Raw genomic sequence first — 22,460 nt, 5'->3', positions numbered from 1 at the left:
AAAAAAATACAGAAAAATATTTATGATGTACATACTCGTTACAAAATGAAGATGGCATATTCTAAAAATCATGTGGGTTTGGCTAGAAAACGAAAATATTTAGTTGTCAAAGGTCAACTAAAGATAAATATGTCCAGAGAGCCCTGCACCCTTTCACTGTAGAGGTAAATAGATGATTGAAAGTTTTCTACTCTAGTAATTTCTTCCCTTGGATTGCTAGACTTTGGAATTTCCTCCCTGTTTCCAGCTTCTCTGACTGTACTGATCTGAAGAAGTTTAAATGTAATGTGAACAGACATTTTGCTGTTCAGTTTCTCAGTCCTTTGTTAGACACAATTCCAAATAGAAGCTCCTCACATCCAAGTGACAGTATGTCTTGTTTGGGGTAAAAAATAAAATAAAATAAATAAATAAACAAGCAGAGGTGTTGGCCATTGCTGGTCACCAGTTGTTTTATTTGAAATTCATTTTAGTCCAAAAATGTTTTGTTTTTATTGTCTATACCAAAACGTTATTTATCTTATTATAGATCTTTGACTGAAAGGATGAAACCTGTCCGTGCACCGATTACAGAAAATTCCAATATTCATCAAGAAAGGAGACTTGAAATGGCTAACCTTCTTTCTGAAAAACTTAAGAACATTGGTTTATCACAGGTTCGTGACGAAATTTTTTTCAACCTGAATTGAAAAGTGAATGTATTTAAACAAGATGTAGCCATTCAATCAATGGGTTTAGTGTTGAAAATGCTATTTTATATTCAAGTGTGACAGACCAACCAATGGATATAGTATCTCTTACAGAAATGTTTGGATGCATCCAAAATAAGATGCAGTGATTTAACATGCAAATTTAAATACAATCAAAATGCATTTTCAAACTGGAGTCAGGTGAAAAATTATTACATAATTGGCAAAATTAGTATAAATTTCAAAATTTACGAAAAATGATCCAGTAGAAAAATGATTACAAGTAAAAATAGAATTTATTAAATTATCAAGTTTTAATGCGTAATGTTTTAATGTAACCAATTCAGTATGACAAATAATGAAGACTTGACTTAAATTGAGGGTCCACCATTTTTAAACAGACCATAATTGTGGATGATTTAATAATGCATCTTGCACATCTATTGAATCATTATTTTTGTAATTTATGCTAATTTTGCCCTGGCATGTAAGTACATAATAATATTTTCACCTGAAATGCGTTGGTTTAAAAAGATCACTAAGATAAACAAGTACCGAAATGGTTGGCAAGCAAACTTTTGGATTTCTTAAAACATCTGATAAAATAACTCTTAGTATTTATAAAAATTGTGAAATGAATTAACATCAAGAGTTGAGAGTATTGGGAATGAATTGTGGTTTAATTAATTGGAGGAGAACAGCAAAGATAGTAATAATCGGTTTGTTTGTTCTTTCAGAGTACAAAAGGAATATCAAAAAAGACTTTGTCTGATAAGCTGTCCATCATGAAGAAAGAAAGGCTGGCAAAATCCAAGGTAACAAATTCCTTGAAAATCTCTGAGAAGGAAATCCCTTTTAAAGCTCTTTTATGCACTTGCAGAAATTCTGATTCCTCTCTGTAATGATCGATTTTTGTTTTGGTGTGTAAGTAATAGACGTTCAGCAGATTAAGTATGACTGATAGTGCATCTTTTGATTGTATTTTTTTGTTTTTTTTTGTTTTGTAGTTGAAGACCTTTTCATTTCATTCAGTTCATAAATTAAAAAAAATTTCATTCCTCTTTTTTTCCTTTTTTTAGAGGTATCCCAATTTTGAAAAAAAATGGCAGAAGTTGAACCAATTAGCAGAAAACACAGTGAGAAAAAAAATTGAAACTGAATATTCACCCAAAGACAAACCATGGACTTCAGTAAAATGTAAATTCATTTTCTTATGAAATTTTGTCATTTAAAAACAACCTTTTATTTTTAATTTAATTCTCTTAAAGGAATTTTTTTTTTTTTTTTTTTTTACAAAAATACGTTTTTTTTATAATTGTGGGCCACAAGGATTGAACCTTTAACCTCTAGAAGAGTGTAACTTTACAAGTGAATTTTACTAAGTACTCTATCCACTAAGCCACAGGTCCAAAGAAATCAAAAAAATTCAGAAAGGCCACTAATTTGTTTAACAAAAACAATCAGTTGCTTTTTCTTTTTAAGTGGAAATCAATTACTAAGACATGTTTTCTGAGCAGACTCTCCAGAGTTGACTAGCAACGATCTGTTCATTTTTTAATCTCTCAAGGTATCACAGGGTGTTCCAGAAATCTCAGACAAATTTTATGACTTTATATCTACTGAATTATGTATGTTTAATGAAAGCGACATGATTTGCAAACTAAATTTATCAAGTTCAACTTTGATATTAATGATTATATATATCCTTAATAGTTTGATATTAATGATTATATATATCCTTAATATTTTTTGAGATGTTTAATGTCCAAATGTGTTCATGACTTGTGGAATGCCCTGTATTTCTAGCTGACTCTAACCCTAACCCATGGAATTCAGTTGGGAAATATCAATTATCTCTATAATAATATACCAAATCATTCCATGTTTGTGCATACATTATGACTTTTCTTACACATTTAAGAATGAGATTATCTCATGGTGATTAAAATGGTATCTTTAAGGTGAAAAATTCTGACTTTGCTTATTTTAAAATGAATTGTTTCCAAATCAAATTATGCTGTCTGTTTAAAAAGAAATAAATTGCTACAATTTTTAAAGAAATAAATAACAGATATATAGTTAGGTGACAATGACTATTTTTATGGAAGAAGGAGTAATTTTTTCTTAATAATATTACATAATAGTGTTTCCTGCTTCCCTGATTGACTGCAAAAGTTTGAATGTAATGTGAACAGACATCTTGCTGCTCAATTCCCCACAGTCTCCTGACATGATCCCAAATAGTACCCCTTACATTCCAAGTGACAATATGCCTTGTTTGAAGTGAAAAAAAAGAGGAGAGATGAAACAAAACAAAAAACAAATGAGACATTAATAGACAATAAATTTCAAGCAGTACAAACATACAATCAGTATCTACTTTTCATATCATAAAATAAGAATCATTATGTTTAGAACTTTTGATACATTTATAAGCTAAAACATTATTTCTTGGTATCTTCATCATCTTCTGTAGTTTCAGTACATCTTTAACTCAAACATAAAATTTTACTTCCTATTCAATGATGAAATTGGAAATCTCTTCTAAAAGCCATAACATTCTCTTTTATCGTTGACTCTTTTAAGCAGTCGAAAAGCCACAAGCAAATCAAGCAATTGTAAAAATTCCAAAGATGCAATCAGCCAAAGTCATTACAAAAAAGCCACCAAGTCCAGTCAGTTCAAAAAAGCAATCAAATGTACAAACACCAAATTCAACTTTGCGTGAAAACATTTTACCACCAAAACCCCAAACGTAAGTACATACACTTTTCCCTGGATTCACTTTCTCTTTCTTGCTTACATGAAGCCATTATTATGATTTGATCACTAAAAATTGAAACCATTATATATCTCGCATTATTATTGATAGTAAACACATGTACGAGGTACCTTAAATAAGTTTTTTGTGTAGGCATTTAAAATGAAAATTCAATATGTTATTGCTATACATTGTATGAGATGACTAACCAATTTTTATGATTTCAGGTTCAATTGAACAGCTACAGCAGGAATTGAAATACACCCTACTAACACTGATTGTTACAGCTGGTGAATTTCAAAAATGCAATCTGGACCTGAGGACCATATGCAATAAAATTCTGTTTTAAACTTGGAAAAAATGCCAGAAACATATGGAATGCTTCAGACTGCTTTTGGACCATCTTACATGAATCAAGCATCAGTTTTTGAGTGGCATAAGAGATTCAAGGAAGGCAAGGAGTCTGTGAGGGATGATGAGAGGTGTGGGAGGAGTAAAAAAGTCAGAACACCAAAATTGATTGGCTAAATAAAGAATTTAATGGATAAGGACCATCATGTGTCTATAGAGACAATAAGTTTATCCCAAGGGCGCTCAGAGAAGATCACAGACTATTTGACCAAGATGGGTATCAAAACAGTTCCTCACTCTCCCTATAGCTCAGATCTTGCTTCTTGTGACTTTTGGTTATTCCCTAAGCTGAAGGAAGACCTTACAGGCTGTTATAAGACAATTGAGGAGAAGAAAGAGGCTGTGATGACGGTTATTGACTCCAATAAGATAGCCTATAAGCAAAACTGTTAGGATCTAAAAAAGTTGATGAAATATCAGAGCTGGGGTGGGAGGATTGTGGGGAGTTGAGCAGTGAGATGTCTGTTCACAGTACATTTAAACGTCTGCAAGTTATTCATATTAAAAACTGAAAATCACCCCTGCTTATCATAAGAAATCTTGACACTGCAAAAGCATGTGGACCTGATCTCATCCCGGCTGTGCTATTAAAAAAGTGCTCCGCCGAAGTAGCTCCAGTTCTCTCCAAACTTTACAACAAATGCCTTAATGAATCTTGCTTTCCTGCCTGCTGGAAAACTGTTTCTGTGGTACCAGTTTTCAAGAATTCTGGTGAAAGAACTGACCCAGTAAATTATCGCTCCATTAGCCTCCTCCCACTTTTCGCCAAAATATTTGAGACCATAATTAACCAAGCTCTAGTCCATCACCTTACAGATGCTAAACTTCTGACTGACCGACAATATGGATTTAGGCAAGTATGTTCCACAGCAGACATCCTAACTGTAATCTCTGAACGTATATACCATTCATGGACAAAGCGGGGGTGGGTAGAGCGGTAGCTCTAGATATATCTAAGGCTTTTGACAGGGTATGGTATGAAGGTCTTCTCAGGAAAATCAGATCATACGGTATCACTGGAAGAATACTTAACATAATTACATCCTTCTTAGATAAGAGAAAAATCTGGGTTGTCCTTGTCGATTGTACATCTAAACAATATGATATATATGCGGGAGTGCCTCAAGGGTCTATCCTTGGACCTCTATTATTCCTAATATTCATAAATGACCTCCCTGACAAAATTGTCTGTGAGATGGGTATATATGCTGATGACACCATGCTCTATAACAGACACAACAGGAAAACAGATGAACACATATCTAAAGAAATGGCAGAAACACTAGAGGATGACCTCTGATCTGTAGTGGAATAGGGACATAAATGGATGGTCACATTCAATGCTGCCAAGACTAAACTCGTTTCCTTCAATAATTATAAGAAGCCTTCTCTGCCACCAATAGCAATGGCCAAAGACTCTTTATATGAAAGTACATTCTTTAAACTCCTCAGCCTAACGTTTACAGGAAACATGAGTTGGAACAATTATATTGAGAGTATTGCCAGGACCGCTTCAAAGAAGGTAGGCTCTCTGTACCGTGCTATCCTATATCTCTATAAGGCCACCATTCGCCCATGTATGAAGTATTGTTGTTATATTTGGGCTGGTGCATCTTTTATTAGTCTCTCGCTCCTAGACAAGGTTCAAAAGAGAGTCGCCAATCTGATAGGTCTTGAACTGTCATCTAAACTTCAGCCTTTGTCCCATCGACGAAATGTTGTATCCCTCTGCTTGTTCTACAAGTACTTTAACGGTGCTTGCTCTGATGAACTGCAAGAACTTTCACCCCCTCGACGTAAATACCCTTGACAAACCCGACAAGCAGCTAAATCCCACCCCTTCACAGTAGAGATCCCTAGATGTAAAAGAGCCTTCTACTCCAGTAGTTTCTTCCCCCAAACCGCTAGACTTTGGAATTCCCTTCTGGGTCCCTGCTTCCCCAACTGTACTGACATGCAGAAGTTCAAGTGTAACATGAACTGACATCTTGCTGGCCAACTCTCTACATAGTACCCTTGTAGCGTATGTCTCTGATAGTAACCCCCTACATCAAAGTGGCAACATGCCTTGTTTGGGGTGAAAATGTAATAAAAAAAACTAAAAAAAAACTATTATTTGGATTCTTTGAGCTATTGTTCTCATATTTGATTGTTATTTTCACAATGTTGGTCGATGTAACCTCTGACCTTTTTCTAATGTATCTTATCGAACTTGGAAAACTTTTGGTTGAAACGGAATTTTGAACAGAACCCTTTATTTAATCAATGAGGGTAGCACGCTCTTGTACCATCAGCCATGACTGGGTAGAAGTTCTAAGTAATTCGCAATGGTATTTTTGATTGTCACCCACACTGAGGATTGAACCATCAACTTTCAGAAGAGTGTAACTTTACAACTAAATTTTACCCAGTACTTTATCCACTAGTTCCGAGTTTGACAAGATACACCTGAAGAAAGTCGGAAGTTACATTGATCGAAATGTAAAAATAACACTGAAGATGAGAACAGTAGTCTGAATCATCAAAATAATACAAATAATCAACTCTTGTCTCCAAAATTTAGAAGCATAACATTCTGTACATTAATACAGTCATTAAATAATTACAGTAATTAAGTCAGGGAAGCTGGAAACAATATTGTGTTGAAGAATTCAATTATGTCTCCAAGGGAGATAACTCCAGACCAACATATTTTTGCCATCATTGAAGATGGAAGAGGATAGTAGCGTAATCGTTTTCTCACAAATAATATATTTTTGTAGTAAAACTAATGTACTTCCTAACTTCTGGCATAGCTACTACCGGAAGTGGTGACAAGGCAAATCAATTTCTTCGTTTTTTTCTTTTATGCCCATGTCTGTGCATATACTTTTTTTTATTACATTTTCGATAGGTCTTATTTTTATTTAATAATCATTGAAAAGTTTTTCCAATCTTATTTTAATCAGGAATTATTGAAATTAGTTTTATTTTTTTAAGAATTATTGAAAATACTTTTTAAAATCTTTTAAAACTATTTTAGGAATATTATGTATTGGATATGTTATTTTTTTGTTTTTTTTTATGTTTGAAATTTTGCTATTTTGTATTTCAATGGTTTCTTTTGTTGTTTTTGTTTTCAATAATTTTATTTTTATACTTTCATAAACATATTTTTTTATATTAATCCAAGTAAAACACTTATTTTTTAAATAAATAAAAAAACTTATATGTTATAATTTCATAAACATATTTCTTATAAAATTTCAAATAAGATAAAAACTTTTATATTTTATTTTGTGATTAAAAATGCAAATAAAGACTAATTGTATTATTTTTATCTGTATAATTTTGTTAATTTTTAGTGTATACTTTTAAATAATGTCCTTTTCTTCTATTTTATTTCAATAAATCTATTCATAATAGAAATACTGAATAACAATAAAAGTGAAGATTTGCCTTGTCACCGCTTCCAGTAGCAGCCATGCCAGAAGTTAGGAAGTATGTTAGCTGACTATAACCAAAAAAATAAAATGCTTGAATATCAGATGATTTTAAACAAATTTCTTTGTCTTTCTGAAAAGAGTCAATGTACTTGTTTTGGCCAACTAATCCTCTGGCCGGCTTCGGGTAGGATAGAAACCGGTATCTTCAGACAATTCTCACTTGGAACTGTAGACACTTAATTCCTCTATCCACTGCATCATGGGCCATGAAGACTTAGCATTTCTATCCCATCATGGTTAATCACCTGAAGAAAGTCAGAGGATGAGTTGGTTAAAACATGGTGAAACAACAACTACAAAGATGAGGATAATAGGCTGCAAAAAAGAAGAAGGAATGCATCTTCCAAGACGTTCTCGTGCATAACTAAAAATAAGGACGTTTATTTTCCTTATAATTATTATTATTATATAGAAATATTATTATACTTTATTATTCATATAAAGAATGACAATTGTTATTTTGCCATCTAATTTATATATGTGTTTGTGGTATGTTTAAACAGTGTTAAAAAAGACTCCCTTTCTAATTTCTCATATAGACATTAAGAAATATTAGAGAGTGATTGCATCAATATAGAGTGAGAGGAGTAAGGGAAACACATTGATAGCTAAGTGAAAAGTTGTAACAGAGCTGTGGATGCTGTGCGATATGACAGCAGAGATAAAAAGGACACACGCGTTCAGAGAAGAAGTATTCAAGTTGTGCTCGATTTGTTTATTTACAAAGAGCTTTCGAAACATGTGAAAGACAGAAATAGACATGTTACACAAGTGGCCCAAGAGCAACAGGGGAAGACGTGTTCGAGGCACAAGAGAGCGGAAGTAGACTTGTTACATATGTGGCCTGCACGTGATAGGGAAAGACATGTCCTAAACATGGCCGGACATGGCGTGTTTGACGCGGCAGTCTTGTTAAGCACATCGAAGTATGCAAAGACTTTTAAACAAAGAGACAAGGCGTTATTCTGGAAAGTACCTGTAAATAAATGTCTGTTATGTCACTGATAAAAAAAATAAGTTGAATTCTTTCCTCGTTTTTGTTTCATTGCGACTGTCTGCATACTGATTCCTTTGGGGATCAGGAGGCATGATTCCATACTTCGCAAGGGACAGAATGGCTGAATGCTTTGAAAATGACCTCCAGCCTGTACTAGAATGGGGCCAAAAATGGATGGTCACATTTAATTCTACCCAAACAAAACTCCTTTCCTTTAACGACTATAAGAAACCTTTCCAACTATTGGCTGCCATGGCCAATAACACTCTTCTTGAGAATTCAATATTTAAACTTCTCAGCATGACATTCTCAAGAAATATGAAGTGTAATAAGTATATATAAGATTCTGCTAAGTCTGTTGCAAAGAAGGTAGACTTTCTCTATCTGTCTAGAAAACTTATCACATCTGCCAGTATCCTATATGTATATAAAGCTACCATCTGACATGCATGGAGTGTTGCTGTCACATCTGGGCTGGTGCTCCAACCACTAGTCTCCGTGCAAAAAAAGAATATCCAACACAATATGTCTGCATAGCCTATCACACTCGATCCACTGTTATATCGGTACAGTTTAGCATCCCTATGCTTATTTCATAATGAAATCTTATATATTTTATATAGAATGTGCTCCAATGAACTTACTGCACTTATGACCCCTCAGCAAAAAAAATCCCCGACTCATTCCTTCACTGTAGAGCTCCTTAAATGCCAGAAGATTTTTTACTCTAGTAGCCTCTTTACTCAGATTATTTGCCTTTGGAATTTCCTCTCTACTCCCTGTTTCCTTGACTATACTAACAGAGCAACAACAGTGACAGGGAAAAGAAAGTGGTGATAGTTGTTAATAACATGGGCTGACTACCTGGATGTGCCAAGTTCGAACCTAGTTCGTTCCACAGAAACACTTTCACTCAGGATCATTGGCAATCTTCATGTGGTTCCTTCTATAATCTTTCTAGAAAGAATTCTTAATAGAAATACATTGGGGAAACAAATGACAACAAAATCATCACCATGAAAAATGCTCAAAAACAAACAAAGCAAACAAATATCAGTAGCTATATAATTGTTTTTGGGGCAAAAAAATGAATACATCTTTTGTATGAATCAACCTAATAAATTATTATTTTGTGACAAAAATAGTGGCAATATAATTGTTTTTGGGGCAAAAAAATGAATACATCTTTTGTATGAACCGACCTAATAAATTATTATTTTGTGACAAAAATAGTGGCAATATAATTGTTTTTGGGGCAAAAAAATGAATACATCTTTTGTATGAACCAACCTAATAAATTATTATTTTGTGACAAAAATAGTGGCAATATAATTGTTTTTGGGGCAAAAAAATGAATACATCTTTTGTATGAATCAACCTAATAAATTATTATTTTATGACAAAAATAGTGGCAATATAATTGTTTTTGGGGCAAAAAAATGAATACATCTTTTGTATGAACCGACCTAATAAATTATTATTTTGTGACAAAAATAGTGGCAATATAATTGTTTTTGGGGCAAAAAAATGAATACATCTTTTGTATGAACCAACCTAATAAATTATTATTTTGTGATAAAAATAGTGGCAATATAATTGTTTTGGGGGCAAAAAAATGAATACATCTTTTGTATGAACCAACCTAATAAATTATTATTTTGTGACAAAAATAGTGGCAATATAATTGTTTTTGGTGCAAAAAAATGAATACATCTTTTGTATGAATCAACCTAATAAATTATTGTTTTGTAACAAAAATAGTGGCAATATAATTGTTTTTGGTGCAAAAAAATGAATACATCTTTTGTATGAACCAACCTAATAAATTATTATTTTGTGACAAAAATAGTAGCAATATAATTGTTTTTGGGGCAAAAAAATGAATACATCTTTTGTATGAACCAACCTAATAAATTATGTGACAAAAATAGTGGCAATATAATTGTTTTTGGGGCAAAAAAATGAATACATCTTTTGTATGAACCAACCTAATAAATTATGCGACAAAAATAGTGGCAATATAATTGTTTTTGGTGCAAAAAAATGAATACATCTTTTGTATGAACCAACCTGATAAATTATTATTATTTTGTGACAAAAATAGTGGCAATATAATTGTTTTTGGTGCAAACAAATTAATACATCTTTTGTATGAACCAACCTAATAAATTATTATTTTGTGACAAAAATAGTGGCAATATAATTGTTTTTGGTGCAAAAAAATTAATACATCTTTTGTATGAACCAACCTGATAAATTATTGTTTTGTGACAAAAATAGTGGCAATATAATTGTTTTTGGGGCAAAAAAATGAATACATCTTTTGTATGAACCAACCTAATAAATTATTATTTTGTGACAAAAATAGTGGCAATATAATTGTTTTGGGGGCAAAAAAATGAATACATCTTTTGTATGAACCAACCTAATAAATTATTATTTTTTGACAAAAATAGTGGCAATATAATTGTTTTTGGGGCAAAAAAATGAATACATCTTTTGTATGAACCAACCTAATAAATTATTATTTTGTGACAAAAATAGTAGCAATATAATTGTTTTTGGGGCAAAAAAATGAATACATCTTTTGTATGAACCAACCTAATAAATTATTACTTTGTGACAAAAATAGTGGCAATATAATTATTTTTGGGGCAAAAAAATGAATACATCTTTTGTATGAACCAACCTAATAAATTATTATTTTGTGACAAAAATAGTGGCAATATAATTGTTTTTGGGGCAAAAAAATGAATACATCTTTTGTATGAACCGACCTAATAAATTATTATTTTGTGACAAAAATAGTGGCAATATAATTGTTTTGGGGGCAAAAAAATGAATACATCTTTTGTATGAACCAACCTAATAAATTATTATTTTGTGACAAAAATAGTGGCAATATAATTGTTTTGGGGGCAAAAAAATGAATACATCTTTTGTATGAACCAACCTAATAAATTATTATTTTGTGACAAAAATAGTGGCAATATAATTGTTTTTGGGGCAAAAAAATGAATACATCTTTTGTATGAACCGACCTAATAAATTATTATTTTGTGACAAAAATAGTGGCAATATAATTGTTTTTGGGGCAAAAAAATGAATACATCTTTTGTATGAACCAACCTAATAAATTATTGTTTTGTAACAAAAATAGTGGCAATATAATTGTTTTGGGAGGCAAAAATAAAAATGAATTATTTACGATACACATTGCATTTATATTTAAAAATACATCTTTATTATGAACCAACCAAATAAAACAAATCAAGCTCATTATTGATTGGCTGCATAACATTGTTATGTACGTGAATGTTTTCTTTACAATCTTACCTTTATTTTCAACATCTGTTGATGCAAAAATATTAATCTTTCTGCTCATCAGACTTGACTATATTCTTGTTTAGCCCCGGCCTTCCTCTCTTCTTTTTACTGTTATGATTAAACTACAAGTCTCTGCTGCAGTTTTATGTTGTCTTGCGAGATGAAAATGATGTGTATTTTAATTTCATCTTTAGTCATCGTTTAAATGTCTTGAATGCTATGATCATATCTTATCTTATATAATTGTGTCTTTTGCAGTTCATTAGGTGCTTCTGTTTCAAAACCATGGCCTAAAGAATTATGGAAGCAGGAGAGTGATGATGATGACGATAAACTCAAGAGTAGCAGTTGGAGTGATGATGATGAAGATGATGTTAGTGACATTCTGGACATGCCTCGACATTCAACCGCAAAACCTTCTCCTCCTGTTCGGCCACCAGCTCCTCTCAAACAAAGTTCATTAGATAAATCTGCAACAAGTGCGCCACAGTTGCCTACAAAACCAACTTCACTTGCTGAGCACATGTTGAAAAAGCATCCGCCATCACCATCAGCTAAGAAGATACCACCAGTGCCTTTCCCAAGGAAAAAGCCAAGTACTGAACTATACGACAGTGATGATGTTGAGTAAGCAACTTAAATTTCCTTTAATTGAAATACGTATGTTTTACGTTTATAAGGCAGTGCAACGTAGAGATATTTTTTTTTATAAAATAAACAAATATTTATTTGTTTAAAGTCAAAATTTTTAACATTATACGTCTTCAAGATAGTTTTGTTCCTTTTTCTTCATCACATCATGTTAAAACGAAGGAAAACAGTAATAAAAATAGAGTCTGTGTGTTTTTTTAATGGTGATGTCTTTGAATGTTTGGGTGATATGCATGGCATGCATTATGATGATTAGTTAGATTGTGCTCCCCTAATATAAACGTTGTTTAAAATTTACATTGATATCCTGAGCAATTTCCAGTCATATCCAATTTAACCACTGTCAGGTGGGGATTCCATTGGAAAATCTTTGAAGATTATAACAATTTCATTGCACTTATTTTGATGTATAGCTAGGGTCAGGGCATCTGAAGCAAACAATTGGAATAAGGTCATCCTTGTTATTGATCTCTGATGCAACCGAATGAAATGTTAACATGAATGGGACAAAATCGATTGTCTGGTGAACAAAAAAATAAATAATGAAAACAGAAATTATGAATCGAAATCACGTTTAGAAAGGTAATTGTGAACTAATGAAAACAAGGAAGACTGAATGAAATGGCAGTTGTTTGAGATGGAAACATGGGGGCACACATCCTGACAATGCCACCAAATCCCTCATCTCTCTTTCTCGTTCCCCACCACATGCTGACTGTTAAAAAAAGCCAGTTGTTTTTGTCATTTTTTGTTGAGTACACATAATGCAACACTATTTTTCATTTTGTTATTTTTTGTTTCTACAATTAAAAACATTGACATGAGAAATAGAGATAAAAGAAAAAAATATGGACTTCAAGAATCAAAACCGTGTTTGCATAATCAGTAAGAAAAACAAATCAAAGAAGAAAGAAGAATAGTTATATATATATAGAATGTTGATGATACAACACTCTATAATATGCACGAGGGAAAAACGGATGTACATAAATCTAAGACAATAGCAGAATCCTTAGAAAACAACCTCCATAGCATAGTGGAATAGAACCGTAAATAAATGGTAACAGTTAATGCTACTAAGACTAAGCTGCTCTCCTTTAACAATTACAAGAAGCCTCTCCAACCACCAATATCCACAACAAATAATACCATACCTGAGAACTCTTCCTTCAAACTCCTTGGCTTAACATTCACAGGAAATGTTCACTGGAACAAATACCTTGAGGAGATTGCAACGGCTGCTGCAAAGAAGATTACTCACACCTGAGCTCTACAAAGCCACTATTCACCCCTACATGGAATATTGTTGCCACATTCTGGGCTGATGCATCTACTGCTAGTCTCTCCTTGAACAAGGTCCAAAGAAGAGTCTCCAATTTAATTGGTCCTGCACTATCAACTAAGCTCCAACCTCTGTCCCATCACCGCAGTGTTGCATCACTGTGCCTGTTTTACAATTACTTTAATGGAATGTGCTCTAATGAACTCATTGCCCTTGTTCCCCTTCAACGTACATACTCCCAACAAATCTGCTTAGCAACAAAATCATACCCCTTCACTGTTGAGGTCCTTAAATGTCAGAATGCCTTCTATTCCAATAGTTTTTTACTCTCAAATGGCTAAACTTTAGAATTATCCTTTCTGTTATCTGCTCCCCTGACTGTACTGACAGACAGAAGTTTAAATGTAATGTAAACCAACATCTTGCTCATCTTCCTTAAACATGGTCTCAAATAGTATCCCCTTATGTCCGAGTGGCAATGTGCCTTATTTGGGGTGAACATGATTTAAAAACAAAACAAAAAGAAACTAAAAATTTAGAAAGAGCTATAGAAATTTAACTGTCGGTCATTTTCACAGAACAGCTTATGTTGCAGTTGTATGATGCACAAATAAATCTTAAAAATGAATAAACATTGCTGATATCCAGCACAGACATCAATTGTCTGATTTAATGTTTTCTTGAATTACGATTGAACCTAAAATAGGTGTGATATGGCAGAAACCTATTTTGTTATTTAATATAGTGGCTTCACACATATTAAATCTCCTTCTTTTCTGTTGTATTTAGCAGTGACAGTTTGCTGGATTTTAATGGAATACAGACAGCACCAGCAGCACAGCCATCATCCACTGCATATTCTAACTTTAAACAACCAAAGAGAGAACCAAACATTGCTCGGCTTGGACATATTATTGAAGATAAAATGACGGTTTGTTTTTAGAAACTTTTCTTTGAAAATAATTTTGCTCAACTCTTGATGTACAATTGAATGATATTTTTTTTTTTTTTTTACTTTTACAAAATCATAAATTCAGACATTCTATTCTTGGCTTTTGATTTTGCTAATTTAAAAATGGGAACAAAGTCGTCCAGATGCATCCAAACATATTTGTTGTTTTACAACTTGTGACCAGCTTTTGAGCATTACAATTGATTTTATTCAATGAAATAATTGACACATTTAAATGTTCAACCTCTGTATATATATATTTTTTTTTTGTACTTGGGAGGCACCACTTATCAAGGCCCGAAGGCCACTCAAGGATAAGGTTTAATGAATGTAAGATGGTAGTGTGTAACATAGTGCATATGAGTGCGTGAGGAAAGTACCAGCAGCAGCGAAGGATGGCTGGCTTATGAAGAGATTAGCAGCAGCCGTTGAAAAACCACATGTGCAAATTAGGAAGTGTTCACAATAAGAGAAAGGAATGAAAGGAGCACCACATGCTTGGGGGAGAAGTAAAAGTCGACGTTGAAGAAAATGGAGGTGTACAGGTGAGGACGAGAATGGGCCGGCTGTGGCTGTCATGCGATCAGAGGAAGGAGAAACGCATGTTAGGCTAAAATGGACATGTGGTAGTGATAGACTTTCTAAGTGGTGCTGAAAGTAACGGTTATAAAAAATTTTTTAAAAAAGAAAAAAATGCTGACCCATATTTTTATTTATTTCTTTCGTTTGTAATGTTACAAGTTTAGTAATCGTTAATTGGTGTAAATTGAGTAAAATTTGATTATTTATTGGGACGGCTCAATAAGAACTTGTTTACATTGAATTTGAAGACTACCATGTTGTATTCAACCAGGAAGCAGGCCAGTGGGACAGTGTTCCACAGGCAGGCAGTTTTCATCATTTAGCTCTCTGCTAATTTATTCTTCGGAAATTGTGGTGGACATAATTAGCCTGAACCTGGATTGAGCCATGGAAGTGGCCTTGACTTATCCCTGTCATAAAATGTCTAGTTTGAATATTACGAAAATGTTGAAATCATAGTGAGGATCAAACTCACTTTCTAGGAGAAATAGCATGACTAGCTATTGTGTTGCAATAAGCAAATCCATTTCAATAAGAAAAAGGTGAACCCATGAATTATTTTTTTTTTGTTTTTGCTAGGTCACTGCTTTACAAGGCTCAAGAGACACTTGAGGATAAGAGTTAATGAGTATCGGGTAGACTGTGAGACAACGTTGTGATGATCAGTAATGGTAGAACTTTGGGTAGAGTTTGATTATTTTAGAGAATGGCTCAACAAGAACTTGTTTATGAGGGTTGTTACAAACTCAAAAGTTGAAGAGCTATGAAGAAAACGAGCAAACTTTGCTCCAGAATTTATTTTTCTATAAAGTCACTGCCATTCTCAATGCACAAGGAATTGAATGACTCATCTTTGCTTCTGATGCATGTCCATAAGAAAGGTTGCTTTCTTAGTCTCGCACCATCAGTACCTGCAACAGCGAGATGAAACTTACATGTTGTGAATGCATTAGTTCAGTCATCATAACAATGCAGTTTGCAATCTCTCTCTTATCTATTTAGGCAGAATAAAAAAATAGGAGGTTTTACTTTTGGAACACTCCCATACATTATTGTATTCTCATTGGTTAAAAAGAATTAACTGAGAATATTTCATGTCTGAAATCTGCAGACTTAGCATAGGAGGGAAAGAAACAGAAAGGAGTCAGAGACAACAATTTAATTATTGTGAGCTACATTATTTTATTAATTGTGGCAACAAGTCTGTTATTTTTTTCGTATTCATCTGATGAAATTCAGATTTAAGGGTTCTGTTGAAGTCTGAATGTAAGCACTTGCCTCATGGAGTTTCAGTTAAAAGAAATTGAAATGAACAATTAAAAAAAATTCAATTCATTTTTACTGAAGATTAAACTTATTTATTTTTGATTTGTAATTTTACGAGATGTGCCAGTCGTTGGATTACAGTCACTACCACCTATTATTTTTAGCACTTCTTTTTAAAATTACATTTTCACCCTAAATAAGGCACAGTTCCACTTTGATGTAGGGGGCTACTACCAGGGACATAAGTTGCAGGGATACTATATAGGAAGTTCAACAGCAAAATGCCTGTTCATATTACACTTGAACTTCTGCATGGCAGTACAGTTGGGGAAGCAGGAACCCGGAAGGGAGTTCCAAAGTCTAGCAGTTCTGGGGAAGAAACTACTAGAGTAGAAGGCTTTCTTACATCTAGGGATTTCAACTGTGTAGAGGTGGGATTTTGCTGCTTGTTGGGTTTGCTGAAGGTATTTACGTTGAAGGGGTACAAGGGCTTGTAGTTTGTCGGAGCATCCACCATTAAAATACTTGTAGAACAAGCAGAGGGACGCAATATTTCATTGATGGGACAGAGGCCGAAGCTTAGATGACAGTTCAGGACCTATTAGGTTGGCGACTCTCTTTTGAAACCTGACCGAGAGACTAGTAGCAGATGCACCAGCCCAAATATGACAACAATACTCCATACATGGGCAAATGATGGCCTTGTAGAGATACAAGATACTTTCAAGCATAAGTAATTTTCTAGCATGGTAGAGAGAGCCCACCTTCCTTGTATTATAAAGCATTTTTCTATTAATTCATTCATTAACTTTGTAAAAGTCAGTGTAACTGCATAGTGTTGAGAGAATAGGGTGGTTGAACTAGTAAGTTGATTGTCTTTAATGGTGCCGAGTTGGCAAGGTCAATATTATGTTGAACAAGTTTTGCCTTCTCGATACTGACTGGGAGCCTTTATACTTTTAGTTTTGTTTTTAAATTTTTTATGAACTTGTTTACCTAATATTAGTTAATTTTGTTGAATTCTGCATAGCAGTACATTTGAGGAATCAGGAACCCGGAAGAGAATTCCAGTCTAGCAGTTATGAAGAAGAAACTATTAGAGTAGAAGGCTTTCTTACATCTAAGAATCTCTACAGTGTAGGGGTGGGACTTTGCTGTTTGTTGGGTTTGACGGGGGTATTTATGTCGAAGGGGGTACAAGAGCTTGTAGTTCGTCGGTTCATCCACCATTAAAATACTTGTAAAACAGGCAGAGGGATGCAACATTTCGTCGGTTGGACAGAGGTTGAAGCCTAGATGACAGTTCAAGACCTATCAAGTTAATGACTCTCTTTTGAACTTTGTCCAGTAGTGAGATACCAGTAGCAGATGCACCAACCCAAATGGATTTCATTTGAAAACTCGTGAATTTTGATGTAGGGATGCACATTAAATCATAATATTTTTCACTTGATATTTTCAGAATCGACCATCAGTGAAATTTGCAGGAGGGGTTGATCTATTAAACCTAAACAATGCACTAAAGGTAATAGTGTGACTTTTTTTCTTTTTCTATTTTTTATTCTCTTTTCTGTTTTTTATTCTTTAGAAGTCAATGATTGTTTCTGTATTTTTTTGAGATGAGGATTAATAATTTGTGTTATTTGGAATATTCGGACTATTGTTCTCATGTTAATTTAAAATATATTAATTGTATAAGAAAATTTTCAGTAAACATTATCTAACAGACTTTTCAGAAAAATCTTTCATACAGTACAATGTGGAAACATTATAATCTGCAATGGATTTTATAGATGACTTCATATGCATCCATTTGAACATTAAAAATCTCTTCATTTCGTCTGGATTATACTTTTCTTCATTGCCTTGGATTTTACGATTGTGCCTCTATTTTTCTTCATTGAACCTAATGACACCATGGAATATCCTTTTTTAATCTTGGCTGCTTTTCGGCTTTTCACGCAAGTTTTTTAGTTTTCAATCTATGTGCTAAATAACAAAATTTATGACTGCCTATAAACGTTTTGGTAAAACAATTTCCTCTGAGATGAGTCATTTATTGAAAATCTATGGATCAAGGAAAAAACTTAAAATTTTGTATTCCTTGTCAAATCATAAATTTATCATAAATTTTTATAATTTACAGAATTTAATTCCAAATTTGTGTGTATGATCATGCGCTAACACATTGAACTGGACGACACAGTTTCTATCTTCAACAACTAGAGACCGCACCAAACACCATCATGGCAAGTGAGAAAAAAAAAGTATTGTCTAAACCTTCCTGATGAAGGCTTTGGTTTAAGCCAAAAATTAGAAATTTTAAATAAATATTAAAAAATTAGAAATTTCAAATAAATATAAAAAATTAGAAATTTTAAATAAATATTAAAAAATTAGAAATTTTAAATAAATATTAAAAAATTAGAAATTTTAAATAAATATTAAAAAATTAGAAATTTTAAATAAATATAAAAAATTAGAAATTTTAAATAAATATTAAAAATTAGAAATTTTAAATAAATATAAAAAATTAGAAATTTTAAATAAATATTAAAAAATTAGAAATTTTAAATGAATATAAAAAATTAGAAATTTTAAATAAATATTAAAAATTAGAAATTTTAAATAAATATAAAAAATTAGAAATTTTAAATAAATATAAAAAATTAGAAATTTTAAATAAATATAAAAAATTAGAAATTTTAAATAAATATTAAAAAATAAAAATATTGCACATATCTGATCTTTTAATCGTCATGTTTTGAATTTTTAATTTCATTTTCACTGTGCTTCTTAACAGTGGATTTCTATTTATATATGTATGTCATCAATGGATGCTGTATCATAAATCTTCAGTGCAGCTAGACTAACACCCATACCAAGCCAGGGATCGGACCAACAACCATTTAGTGGATATTTGGAAGCTCTAACTATGAGACGGGTGCTGTTGGTAAATGATATCTACAATGCTTTTTATATAAATTTTGACTTTTACTTGACAGTGCTCGATTTGTTTATTTACAAAGAGTTTTGCATTACATTAAATAATAGCAGGCGATATCACCTGATCAACCTGAGGAGGAGGACTATATATAGTCATCCGCAGACAAGCTGTTTCACTGTATCACAGCTTTTCAATATGGCTAGGCTCATAAACACGCACATATACACACACACACACACACACACATATATATATATATATATATATATATATTAGTGGCCTGGCAAGGCCACAGGGGAGACAACAGAAGCAGCAAAACTAAAGCTGGCCTGCCAGGACACTGTATATACAAATGTAAGCAAATTTAGGCGCATTTTATTTGTTCGAAAATATAGGGTTTTTTTTTTTTACCAAGTGTCATAAAATTTTAACCATAAAATAGTATTATGATCTTCAAAAAGCCTACAAATTTTCATATAGTTTCATCCCATAGAACCAAAGATATGAGCATTACAATATTCAATTTAGTTACGAGTATATATATATATATTGCAATGTTAAAATATATATATATATATATATATATATATATATATATATATATATGTATATAATCACTGTTTTGGGCAAATTTATAAGTTTGAAATCTCAGCGACTATTAATCAAAATTTAAAAAATGAAGGCTCGTTGGAAAGGTAATGATCTGAATTGTGTAGTGAGCTATGTGACATTTGCTCTTAAGGTCTTACATTAAGGGAATCATCCATCATCCAGAGCTTATTTTTTGTCACTTTTTATGGCCATAAAATGTTACAGTCATGGTCATTTGTTTTGCATATGAATTACAAAATAACTTATATTTCTCCAAAACCTCTGGTTCTGGAGGGGAGACATTTGCCCTTAAGGTCACACATTATTGTTTAAACAAGTAGGGATCACTTTCCTATATTAATTTAACATAAAATGAGCACCCACTTTATGGCCACCTTGGCTGTTTATTTTACGTTAAATTAATATAGAAAAGTGACCCTCCCCAACTTTTTAAAATTATAATTTATCATATCATTGAAATTACTCGTTTCCTGAGATTTTAACTGTTGTTTTCATTTTCAGCACCCTGAAAATCTATAATAGTGGTAATTTTAAAGGGTGGAAAGATACCGCACCTTTTACCAAGTCATTTGTTTTCCTAGTTTTGCATATGAATTACAAAATATCTGATATTTCCCCAAAACCTCTGATCTTGATGGAGGTGAGATTAAAACTTGGTGCTATGGTTTCAAATGATCTGAAATAACAGCAAGAGGAGACTTGATTCCAAATATTTCTAATATATTATATCTCCCCTCTTTGTTTTTCATGCATAAAGTAAATTTCACAGAGTATTAAAATTATTTGATACTGGAGATATTCATAATCGTACCCTATTTCCAAAAGAGGGGAGATATAACATATGAGAAATATTTGGAATCAAATCTCCTCTTGCTGTTATTTCAGAAACCATAGCAGCAAGTTTTAGTCTCCCCTCCATCAAGGCTAGATGCTTTGTGGAAATTATATATATATATATATATATATATATATATATATATATATATATATATATATATATATATATGTATATGTCATTCACAGACAAACTAGCACTCATCCTAAGCCAGGGATCGAACCTTCAACCATCCATCTACTAAGAAGCAGTAGGCGATATCATTTACTGACAATGCTTAACCCAAGAAGGGGTGGGTGGGGCTTATATAGCTATCCACAAACTCACTGTTTCATTTTATTACAACTCTTCAGTGTAGATAAACTAGCACTAATCCCAATCCAGGGATTAAATCTACAACTATTTAGGAGATAGTTGGCAGTTCTAACTGCTAGACACACTTAAAGAGCGTAGAAGTTTATAATATAAAAAAAAGATGTATTTCATTTCTCTGGTCATTCAAATATGAATTTTTGCATCAAATTTGAATATTCTTCAAAGAATTTGTTTTTTTTAGCTGATGTGATTCAATTTTTTTTTGTTTTTTAGACGGATGATTCTGATTATTCGAAAGTTTCCTCATTAGAAGATGATCAATTCGATGATAAATTTCAAAATCCAAGGTAAGAAGAGTCAAACTCTCCCCTAATTCATCGAAGAATTCAGTAAAAAAAACAAGCAAATCATGTAATTCCAAGAGATTGTTCAAATCTAATTTCAATAAAAGAGAAGAATTTAAATCTGTTTACGTTTCTGAATTTTTGAGATGAGGATTAGTTATTTGGATTATTTGGATTCTACTGTTCTCATCCTGAGTTTTGTTTTCACAACATTTCAGTTGATGTAACCTCCGACCTTCTTCAGGTGTATCTTGTTGAACCTGGAAATCTGGACGGAATTTGAATGGAACCTTTTATTTACTTCACAGGGGTAGTATGCTCTCGTTCCATCAGCTATGAGTGGATAGAGGTACTAAGTAAATTGCAATTGTATTTTTCAGTCATCCACACTGTGGGCCCATGGTGCAGTGGTTAGAGTACTTGGAAAGTATCAGTTGTAAAAGTGATATTCTCCTGAAGGTTGAAGGTTCAATTCTCAGTGTGGGCGACCAAAAAAATACAATTGCAAATTACTTTATTCTGTCATGGTTGACGGAATGGGATCATGTTACCCCTGTGAAGTAAATAAAAGGTTGTGTTTGAAATTCTGTCCAGATTCCAGAGTTCTACAGAAACATTCCAGAGTTGGACAAGATACACCTGAAGAAGGTTGTAGGTTACATCAACGAAAACATTGTGAAAATAACATTCACGATGAGAATAATAGTCTGCAGAATCCAAATAATGTGATTAAATCCGTTTTGTTTTTAAATTCATCAAAATGGTTGCCAATTTTTTAAATGTAAACAATTTTGAACAAAAATGTCACCAATAAACTCTTAAGAGGCAACGCAATTTTATTTGAAATATGTTCTTCAGTAATTAACAAGTGTTAGGGATTTAAAAAGAAATTATGATAATTATACATAAAAAAATGTTTATTTCAATAAGTCCTTATTTTCTTGTCTCCACACAAGAGCAAAGTGTTTTATTTTCTATTTAAAAATATATTAAAGTTGTCTGTG

The 22,460-nt window shown here is 32.5% G+C and overlaps 1 protein-coding gene across 4 annotated transcripts in view; it reads left to right on the top strand.

Moving 5' to 3' along the window:
* The window catches only part of LOC145293104 (uncharacterized), a 121,886-nt gene that overhangs the window by 88,039 nt on the left and 11,387 nt on the right, over positions 1-22,460 (top strand). For 2 of the 4 annotated variants that reach the window (XR_013869666.1, XM_080139481.1), the window contains exons 13-20: positions 530-656; positions 1,427-1,504; positions 1,769-1,886; positions 3,276-3,444; positions 11,929-12,297; positions 14,393-14,534; positions 17,866-17,928; positions 21,386-21,459. Coding sequence is in view for 1 of the 4 variants with exons in the window: in XM_080139481.1 (XP_079995607.1) it covers positions 530-656; positions 1,427-1,504; positions 1,769-1,886; positions 3,276-3,444; positions 11,929-12,297; positions 14,393-14,534; positions 17,866-17,928; positions 21,386-21,459 (1,140 nt within the window). In the remaining 3 variants the exon portion in view is untranslated. The remainder of the gene's footprint in view (positions 1-529; positions 657-1,426; positions 1,505-1,768; positions 1,887-3,275; positions 3,445-11,928; positions 12,298-14,392; positions 14,535-17,865; positions 17,929-21,385; positions 21,460-22,460) is intronic. The other 2 variants (XR_013869664.1, XR_013869665.1) reach the window with 2 other exon arrangements.

Source organism: Euprymna scolopes, chromosome 14 (assembly GCF_053919585.1).
Source record: "Euprymna scolopes isolate OS-2025 chromosome 14, ASM5391958v1, whole genome shotgun sequence".
NCBI lineage: Eukaryota > Metazoa > Mollusca > Cephalopoda > Sepiida > Sepiolidae > Euprymna > Euprymna scolopes.
The sequence above is the reverse complement of the archived record's forward strand: the minus strand, read 5'-3'. Positions and strand labels throughout refer to the sequence as shown.